Here is a 10,301-nt window from a genome sequence, read left to right as displayed (position 1 = left end):
GAAGGAATAGATCTGCAGTCTCTGCCTGCATTTGTCTATGGTGCTGAATGGGGCATGGGCCACAAGCTGAAATAATAAGAGTGGAGGAATTTTTTTAAAAAAATTTTTAATGTAAAGTTTAGTAGTGTTACGGTAAAATCTGGGTGCGAGGCTGCTCTGCCATCCAGCTTGTCGGACTAAGTCCGCGGGTCCCTGCGGAGGAAAATGAGCTCAGCCGGAGACAGGAGCAAGCTGCAGAAGATCCGAGTTTATTGCGCAACAGGTTCAAGGCGAGATTGAACAGCGAGAAAGGGGTGACATGAACTTTTGAAACTTCCCTCCATGTCCCAGAATACAGTGCAAAATACATCCCAGTTACATCATGAATACATTAAGAAGAGGTTGGGTTACACCGGATTAACATATGGAGGAGGGAGGGGGGAATATGCAGAGCTGGAGATATGTGCAGATAAGCACATCCTGAGTACCGGTGATGGGAAGACAATGGTCCATGTATGCATAGTCTGCCACCTGGCATTGCCCAGAGGAAAGGCTTGGCAGAGCGATTTGACAGGATTAGGGTCTTGACACCTTGCTTGAGGGATTATGGAGGACAGGGGAGGTGTCATGCAGTCCTAGAGAAATTGAGCAAATTGGCACGTTGATTTTCTATGAATTTTATAGATTTTAGTCCCTTTTGACATCGACAATTGAAAATAAATGGATATATTGTAGCGAAGAAGAAGGTGAAGAAGACATGCCCCCCTTCCGTATCAAGTAGTTAATTAAAAAAATTAAGCTTTGTTTGATTAATATAAAAAAATGCCCTCTTTGATCATGCATTCAACCATTTTAAAAGAAAAAATCCCTGAGTGCACACCCTAATGAATATCAATGATGATGGTATATATTTTTAGAAATAACTGTTGAAATACAGTACAGTACCAAGAATGTGAAACAGAAGGGTGGAGGAGTAATCCAGGGGAAGGACTATCTATCTATCTATCTATCTATCTATCTATCTATCTATCTATCTATCTTGTCAAGTCCCGACCACTGTTGTGAGTCGCAAAACAGTGGAAGAATAACAAGACTGAAACAACCCGCCGCCCCCCCCAATGTATGGAAGCATGGGCTTGGCCAATGGGGAACTGCGCCCCCCATCAAGTAAAACAATAGAAATACTCAACTAACTGAGACCAATCACGTCGGTTCTGCCCCTCCCCCCACAAAAGTCCTGGGTACGTCCATGTATGCAAGTTAATATTCCAATCGCCCCCGCACACACATTCGGACCCGTTTGCAATATAAAGCCCCTTACTCTCTGAGTAGACGTGTACTGTAATAGGATTGTGCTGATAAAATACTTTTCAACCCAAAAATAGTTTTCTGTTGCATTTCATTGTTCTTTAAGGATACTGTAGAGTCTGGGCATTTTGTAAACTCCTCCATCATATACCTGAAACATAGTTGTCAACTTTTTCCCTTTTCTTGCGAGGAATCCTATTCGAAATAAGGGGATTTCCCTTAAAAAAAAAGGGAAACGTTGACAGCTATGACCTGAAAACCAGTATATAGAGGTTAAAATAAGGAAGAAGTGCCTTCAGAATGGTGCAATTGCGGGGCCGGGCAGCGGTGGTGAGGGGCAGTGTGTTGAGGCAGTCAATACGACAGCGCAATAAAAATCAAACTCAGAAAGTATTGGCAAGCGAAGGGCAGAAGCTTCCGCCGAGCGTCGTCTCCCGTCTGAGCATGCGCGCTTCCCGCGGCGCTTCATGTCCGTTTCCCCCTTCGCTCTGTGGCCTGCTTCGGGAGATTGGCGCATGCGTGCTGAAGAGGAAGCGATTCATCCCCACGGTTCCAGGAGCGGGACCCGGACCGGGTGCGGCCCCGCCGCTGGGGCGATGGGCTGAGTCTGAGCTGGGAAAGTCCGCAGTTGCCGGCGGGCAGCGGGCAGCGGGCGGCCAGGCGGCGTCGGCGTCTCCTCCTCGCCCTCCTGTCCGAGGATGGAGAGAGCCATGGAGCAGCTCAACCGCCTCACCAGGTCCCTGCGCCGCGCCCGCACCGTCGAGCTACCCGAAGGTGAGCGGAGGGGGACGGCAGGGAAGGGGGGCTTGGCGGAGGCCGGGGAGCGGGGAACAAGCCGAGGGCGGGCGCTGGGTGGAAGGCAGCGAGCAGTGACCTCGATGAGGACTGGCAGCTTGGATAGGAGGAAGCATCCCCTGGAGAGAAGAGAAAGGACGAGGGGACACTTCCACAGTCCAGGAGCCTCGCGGCTTTACGGGGCAAAAGTTGTGGCCTCCAGCCTCGGAGCCCTTTCCTCCTAATCCCGGGTGTGTAGGGAGCCTACTCTCGCCGGCGTTGCTTCTTTAGGAGGGGGATGCACTCTGTGCGTGCTCAGAGGCGCTCTGGCGACTGTTCCCGGGTTCCAGCCGGTGGCGATCTCTTGAGAGCGAGCCCAGAGCAAAGCTGGAAGCGTGTGTGTGTGCGCGCGCGTGAGATGGATCTGTTCCCAGATGGTTTCCTCTTCGAGAGCCGCCGGAGTGTCGCTCCAAGAATCAGGGTTTCAACAGGGGATGTGTTTCTGGTGCCAGGTTTCAGCGCTGGGATGTGTGAAGTAGGGCTAGTGGCACATGTGTGGTATATACAATAAGGTTTTTGGGTCCAGTCGTTGCTGTTTTTTCAGACGAGAGTGGATAGACTTCAGGCATGCCAGATCTGCTTGGTTTGTTTTTGTACTAAAAACCCAGGACCTACAAAACAGAGTTAGGCGCAGAAGACAAGCAGTTCTACATAAAGAACAGAGTGCCTCTGAGCATATTCTGAACCTAGGAATTTTCTTTCCGTATCAGAATGTGACTGAGTTTAGTCCTTTCACATAAATTCCAACCCTAGTTTGTTTTCTTCATTTCAGTAGCCTAATGAAAATGTGTTTTATTAATGCTACTGGGAAACAGTGTTGTTAAAGGGCTTCCTAATCTGCCTACAAAGTATAAGCGTCATCCTAGCAACTGTGAGCAACTGTTTTCCAGGGCATGCAGGGAATAGGTGTATGTAAGGATGCAGTCTGGGTTTCTTCTAGTAATCAATATTAAATAGTATGACTGTTGACAAAAATCTTGCTGATGTGTTCTATGAGTTACAAGCTTGAGTAATGGTATGGGATGTTAGAAGGCAAGTGAAAGGTGGAATTAAGAGTAGAATATTTTGCTAAGTTTGTTCCTCCATATGTGACATAATTATAATTTAATTTCTACACAGATAACGAAACTGCTGTTTACACTTTAATGCCAATGGTAATGGCTGACCAACATAGGTGAGTCTTCATATCTAAACAGTGGATCTACAGTAGCAACGTTTTTTAATAGTGTGGTATATATATACACACACATTTGTTTCATTTTGAAATCAGGTCAGGTTTTTTTTGCCCTAATAGTACCAGGCCTGAAACTTATTGTTTTTCATGAGCAAGCTTAAACAAGCTGGATGAAAGGCTTTTTGGCCAACTGAGTTTGGAAGAAACACACATGTTAAATCAACTGTGTTTCTCTAGTGATATTTCTCCCAAAGCAGAGCAATTCTTTCTTAGTAACTATACACATGGGGTCAGTGTATAGCCCTTGCCCAATTCCCTAGTACAGGATACAGTTTACACAAGGATGATTCGAACTCATTTCCAAATAATAAGTACCTATTCAATTTGAGGGATAAGAAAGAAATTGAAGAAGAAAGAGGAAATTAAATTAGAAATAATAATTTTCTAGTGAATACTTATGTTGTACAAATTGACTCACCTTTTTTAGGATTGATGTTTAAACTTCAGAGGCTTAACAGGTAATGCATTCAATAGTGACATGAAAATAGATTATTTTCTTTTTAGGAAGTTAATTTACCTAATTTCTATGTGCAACTATGGGAGCATAAATTCTCTTGAAGTATTTCCACTGAAGCTATTTGAATTTGGCTGGGTACCTGTGTTTATATTGTGTAGTAGGTTGGAGTTTCTGTTTTCTTCTTCAGTGAAGTGGCACACACAGCAGACATCTGCCCGCTATTACGAGTAGTTGAAAACACAGATTTTTTGCTAAATAAAATGAACTTTTTGCTTTAGATCTGTTTCAGAGTTGCTGTCAAATTCGAAGTTTGATGTCAATTATGCATTTGGACGTGTGAAGAGGAGCTTGCTTCATATTGCAGCTAAGTAAGCCAACTTTCCAAAGCCCGGTGAATGTTACAGTGTAAAAGGCAGATTTACATTAGTTTTCTAGGTTGCTGTTTCTTGCTTTCAGTTTATTACTATTTTTGCCTGTCATGTTGAATGTGCTTGGCAGTAATGGTGCATATAAAACATAAGAAAGAACCCTGTTGTTGCCATAACAAATGCTTATCTAGTACAGCACTTTGTGATCCCAGCAGCTGGTATTCAGGACTAATCCAGCTATCATTCCTAGTAGCTATAGATGGTGTTACTGTCCATGGATTTGTCTAATCCCTAAAACCACAGAGCCTAGGGCTTGCCAGTCAGAAGGTCAGCAGTTCGAATTCCCGCGATGGGGTGAGCTCCCATTGCCTGGTCCCTGCTCCTGCCAACCTAGCAGTTCGAAAGCACGTCAGTGTGCAAGTAGATAAATAGGTACTGCTCCGGCGGGAAGGTAAACGACGTTTCCGTGCGCTGCTCTGGTTTGCCAAAAGCGGCTTAGTCATGCTGGCCACATGACCCGGAAACTGTATGCCGGCTCCCTCGGCCAGTAAAGCAAGATGAGCGCCACAACACCAGAGTTGTCCTTGACTGGACCTAACAGCCAGGGTCCCTTTACCTTTAAGTTGGAGGCTACAGTGTGTGGTTCATTTTTTCCACTATATAGATTAGTTTTCCCCAACTTGGTGCTCTCCAGACAGTTTCGGACTATGGTCATTGATTAGAGATTATGGGAGTTGAGCTATAATTCCCATCATCCCTCACAATTGGCCATACTGACTGGGGTAGATGGGAATTGTAGTTTAACCTTGGCAGGGCCACAGGTTAACATTGATTCTGCTTTACATAATACTTTAAAGAAACACTAACTTCTTTAACAAATTCAGATCTTTTCACTAAATGCCACTGGGAAATAGGGATTGGTTGTAGTACAGTAAAATAAAAGGCCCATTGGCTGATGCACTCTTAGCTGCCTGTTAATTCAAAGTATTCAAACTTTGATTTGATCCATTGTCATTATGCTGTTTGTAATGGAAGTTGTCTTTTTCTAGCCAAGCTGCTTTAACCTTTTGTTAAAACCTTTCTAACCTCTTTCCACAGCTGTGGATCAGTTGAATGCCTAGTTCTGCTGTTAAAGAAAGGTGCAAACCCTAACTATCAAGACATTTCAGGGTGCACGTCACTTCATTTGGCTGCTAGAAATGGGTAAGAGGTGCAGCTTTCTACATTTAGCTTTTTATTCCTAAATTGAATAGTCTTTCAATAATAGTAGTTCTTCTGTCCTACAGAAGCTCTGTAGCCAAGCAGAAGCCACATTTGTTTCATTGCTTCTCAGACTGAATTGGGGGGGGGGGTAGCATTTTTTTAAAAAAAGCTCAGTGTTACTGATGTAAGTTCTATTGCACACACAAAAGTCTGTTGTGCAAATGGAAGCAAAGCATTGGATACAACCCCATCCCTCTCATTTTTCTTCAAAACTAGAAACTTGGGTGTATTGGCTTTTGAATGAAGCTTGAAAATTAAGTAGTGGTTGAAATCTGATTCATACACTAAGGCTGTAAATTTATGTACACTTACCTGGGTGTAAAACCTGCTAACTTCGCTGAGGCTTTCTTCTGAGTACAGATGCATATGATTGCACTGAGTTCATTTGCATGGTGGATCTGTAATTCTACATCTCTCTCTCCCATCCCACACACAGATCCATCCATTCCAGTCTGGTTTCAGGCCCTGTTTTGGCACTGAAATAGCCTTGGTTGCCTGACTGGTGACCTTGTTGGGGGAGTGTGCTGCTATTGGTTCTCCTTGACCTTTCAGCAACTTTTGGTTCAATTGACAATGGTGTCCTTCTGGAACAGCTCAGGTGGGTGGGAGCTGGAGACACAACATTATGGTTCCTCTCCTACCTGAATGTTTGCTGCCAGAGAGTAGTGGTGCAAGATTGTTGCTTGGCTCCAGGGCTTTTGAGCTGTGGGGTCCTGCAAGGGTCCATTTTGTCTCTGTGCTATTCAACATCTAGATGAAACTACTGGGAACTCATCCAATGATTTGGAGCATGGTGCCATGAGCATGCTGATGCTCTTTGCATTGGAATCATGAGAGGCTGTGAAGGTGTAGGACCAGTATCTGGAAACAGTGATGGGCTGGATAGGGGCCTTTTAAACTGTGGGTGATGGCGGTGCTATGGGTGGTTGTTTCCATGTCTGCAAATTAGGTACACGTCCTGTCGTGAAAGGGGTTGCACTCCCCCTAGGAACAGGTTTGTAGTCAGGATGTATCCCTGGGTACCAAGTGGAGTCACAAGTGGCTTTTGTGGCTACGAGTGCTTATCCCCAGCTATGGTTGGCTGTTTGGACCAGGAGAGCCTGGTCTTAGTTGTTTATGCTCTAGTTATCTTCTGCCCTGATATACATTTAATTAACAACATAAGTTCAGTTTGTGTATTTTTTTAAAAATGAAAAGAATAATGAAAGTCAGGTCTCCAGGTACACAGACCACCCTGTGGAATTTCTAGCTTGCAGAATATGTAATTTGCATTTTACGGGGACACTTGCTAATCATGCCATGTGCAATAAATTTCCAGCCGTAAGAAACTAGGGAGGAAGCTGAGGAAGTCTTGTTTTATTGGGCTTGTGGCCAATATGTAATTTGTTTTCTGCACAGCCAGAAGAAATGTATGAGCAAGCTGCTAGAGTACAGCGCTGATGTCAACATTTGTAATAATGAGGGCCTGACAGCAGTAAGTTGTGCAATTTTGTTCCTGTTACCCTTCACTTAAATATTGCCATTCTATGATCATCCCTAAACTTGCTTATTTCGCTGCTTGACCTTCTTCCGATAATCAAGAAATGTAATGAGCTGTACTTACAGTCCTTGGTAGTTAATGGAAATAATACATCTTGTGTTCTGAAAATTGTATTTCTGGCTGGTGATGCTGAATTGCTGTTTAATCTGTAAAATATGTTCATGTGCGCCGGGTTGTACTATTAAAAAATGCAGCTTAAAAAGAAGGCTGATCGCCGAAGAATTGATGCTTTTGAAATATGGTGCTGGAGGAGACTCCTGAGAGTCCCATGGACTGCAAGAAGATCAATCCTATCCATTCTGCAGGAAATCAGCCCTGAGTGCTCACTGGAAGGACACATCCTGAAGCTCCAGTACTTTGGCCACCTCATGAGAAGACTCCCCGGAAAAGACCCTGATGTTGGGAAAGATTGAGGGCACAAGGAGAAGGGGACGACAGAGGACGAGATGGATGGACAGTGTTCTCAAAGCTACCAGCATGAGTTTGACCAAACTGGGAGGCAGTGGAAGACAGGAGGGCCTGGCGTGCTCTGGTCCATGGGGTCACGAAGAGTCGGACACGACTAAACGACTAAACAACAACAACAAAGGAATAGAATAGGCATGCTGTTGAATGTTAGTTTCCTTGGGTGGGGTGGCAAGCATTGTTGGAACAGCTGGGCTAGGTAGATGTACAGCTTTACCTGGCAAGGACTCTGTATAAAGACAGACAAGGGCAAATGCAGAAGTTGGATGTCATTAAACTCTTGCTGTTCGTTCTAGATGAAAAGAGTTTGCAATGTGAGTATGGGAGTTCAAAGAGCCAGTGTGGCATACTGGTTAGAGTGTTGGACTTGGGAGAAGCTCACTTGAAGCTCACTAGGCCAGTGATCTTAGGCTAGTCACTGTGCCAGTCTAACTTAACTCATGTTACTGTTGTGTTCATGAAATATTGTGCTTGTGTAGAGAATACCATGTACAGCAGGTTTGGAGAAAGGTGGGATATAAGTTTAAGGTAATTGGGAGGGGGAAACCCTGTAGTGTTCCTGGAGCATCCCCTTTTTCATAGGGTATGTCTTAGATTGCAACCCTCTGCACTCATGTTGGAATCTGGATGTCCTGTGTTTCTAGTATATTCGTTTTCCTAAAGGAAGAGGAAAATGCGTTCCTTGCCTGCTGCAGGTTTCTGTGAGTCCCTCTTTCATGCACTGTTGGAAATTTCAAGTTATTAAGAGTGCTTGTTTATTCAATACTCATGAATATTAAGCCATTGATTGGCACCTAAATCCCTTTTATAGGATTACAAATAACATTAATACTAATATTTCCCTTTCCCTCAAATTTCATTATTTAGATTTCTTGAATTTACTTGCTGAATGTATTTCTCTCCCTGGTTGGTGTTTTGTTTTGTTTTTCGTATCCAGATCCATTGGCTTGCTGTGAATGGGCGGACAGAATTGCTTCACGATCTTGTACAACATGTTACCAATGTAGATGTTGAAGATGCGATGGGGCAGACAGCGCTTCACGTGGCTTGCCAAAATGGCCACAAGACGGTAGGCTGATGAGCAAAACTTACAATTTTAAGGGCTTGCAATGTAAGTATTTTGTGGCAAAGAGGCCCATTAACAGGAAACATCAAGTTTTTGGACTCTCAGCTGATGGTACTCCTAAGGAATTGCTTGTTCTTGTAGTTCTTTCGCTTCTGCTTAGAAACGGCTTTATAGTGCAGCTGGTTCCGTAGTAGGCTAATGAGTTACTTAGGAGATGACATATTTTTCTGCATTGTTGTTTCATGAATGCTTTTTACAAAAGTTAATTAATTGGGACCAGTCTAATAATTAGGAATACATAGTTGATTTTAATAGGCTTCGGTTGGAAACTAGATTTATACACATACTTAATGACGTATTCTACAAGGGCCCAAATTCAGTTGGGTGAAATTCAGTTGTTAATTCAGAATTGGTCCCCTTGAAATTAGTGAATAATAAATCTCTGCTGTTAAACTTGAAAATGTAGGTGGTAGAGAAATTACCGTATTTTTCGCCCCATAGGACGCACCTAGATTTTTTGGGGGGGAAATAAAGAAAAAAATATTATTTCCCCCCCAGGCGCGGGGCTGGGGCAGGGGAAGCCCGAGCTTCCCCCGACCCCAGCCCCCAGAACAGGCTGCTGCCTGCAAGCCTTGAGAGCCCGGCGGGACCTTCCGCCGGGCGCGCCAGGCTTGCGGACATCTGCCGGAAGCACGGGGCGTGCTCCGCAGCGCGCCCCGTGCTTCGGGCTGCAGGCTGCCACCCGCAAGCCTTGCGCGCCCGGTGGGACCTCCCGCCGGGTGCGCGAGGCTTGCGGATAGCTTCCTGAAGCCTGGAGAGCGAGATGGGTCGGTGCGCACCTATGCCTCTCGCCCTCCAGGCTTCAGTGAAAGCCTGCATTCGCCCCATAAGACGCACACACATTTCCCCTTCACACATTTCCCCTATGGGGCGAAAAATACGGTAAATCTGTAAGCTTAACTAGTTTTTTTAAAAATATGCCGCTGTAAATGATATATTTTCTGCTTTTTTGGGGGGGGGGTAACTTAAAGAAGTAACAGTACAATCCTAGATGTGTATACTTGGAAGTAAGTTGTAGTGAATTCCCCTAATCCTAAATAAATGGGATAGGAATGCAGTTCAGTTGTGCATATTTGTAGATTAACTTCATTCAGGTTTTTTTTCCTTCCCAAAAGACAGTTCAATGTCTTCTGGATAGTGGTGCAGATATCAACAGGCCCAACGTTTCGGGAGCAACTCCACTCTACTTTGCTTGCAGGTATGGTTTGTTTGTTTTAAAATTACTTTATTAAATGTTGGAAGTTCATAATATTTGAGGAAATCAGGGGAATGTTGCTTTAGGTTTGCAAAATCTGTTTTGCACCACGAGGATCACTGAATAACCTTGTATTAATCACTCTCTTGGCTTTCTTGAACCTGTTAATCTTGCATGGTACTGAATCAGGCTTGTGGCACACACAGCTTGGTAGTGGATGCTCTGACTGATGCAGAGGTCATTCCTGGCCTTGCTAACAGAGGTTCTTTCAAATGGAGATGCCAGGGTTTGCTGCTGGGACCTTGTGCATGCCAACCAGGTGCTCTGCCACTGAGTTAACTGAACTATGGTTCTTCTTGGCTGGAGCTTAATTTTTTATTTAATGCCATAATCAAAGTGTGATGTAGACCATGGGTAGGCAAACTAAGGTCTGCAGGCCGGATCAGGCCCAAATGCCTTCTGGATCCGGCCCATGGACGGTCCAGGGATCACCAGCGCACACATTCTTTCCCTCTCCCTCCTTCTCCCTCAC

General features: G+C 44.6%; 1 protein-coding gene across 3 annotated transcripts in view; it reads left to right on the top strand.

The window, feature by feature from the left end:
- Window positions 1–1,823: 1,823 nt before the first annotated feature.
- HACE1 (HECT domain and ankyrin repeat containing E3 ubiquitin protein ligase 1) overlaps window positions 1,824–10,301 on the top strand; it is a 36,919-nt gene continuing 28,441 nt past the window's right edge. The window contains exons 1-7 of one of the 3 annotated variants that reach the window (XM_080998801.1): window positions 1,824–2,061; window positions 3,241–3,295; window positions 4,091–4,180; window positions 5,279–5,383; window positions 6,842–6,917; window positions 8,386–8,517; window positions 9,690–9,772. In XM_080998801.1, coding sequence (XP_080854927.1) covers window positions 1,986–2,061; window positions 3,241–3,295; window positions 4,091–4,180; window positions 5,279–5,383; window positions 6,842–6,917; window positions 8,386–8,517; window positions 9,690–9,772 — 617 coding nt within the window. In that variant the 5' untranslated portion in view covers window positions 1,824–1,985. The remainder of the gene's footprint in view (window positions 2,062–3,240; window positions 3,296–4,090; window positions 4,181–5,278; window positions 5,384–6,841; window positions 6,918–8,385; window positions 8,518–9,689; window positions 9,773–10,301) is intronic. The other 2 variants (XM_080998802.1, XM_080998803.1) reach the window with 2 other exon arrangements.

The sequence above is a fragment of the Podarcis pityusensis genome, assembly GCF_964106645.2.
Source record: "Podarcis pityusensis genome assembly, chromosome: 3".
NCBI lineage: Eukaryota > Metazoa > Chordata > Lepidosauria > Squamata > Lacertidae > Podarcis > Podarcis pityusensis.
Note: the sequence above shows the minus strand (reverse complement) of the source record. Positions and strands in the feature narration are given on the sequence as shown.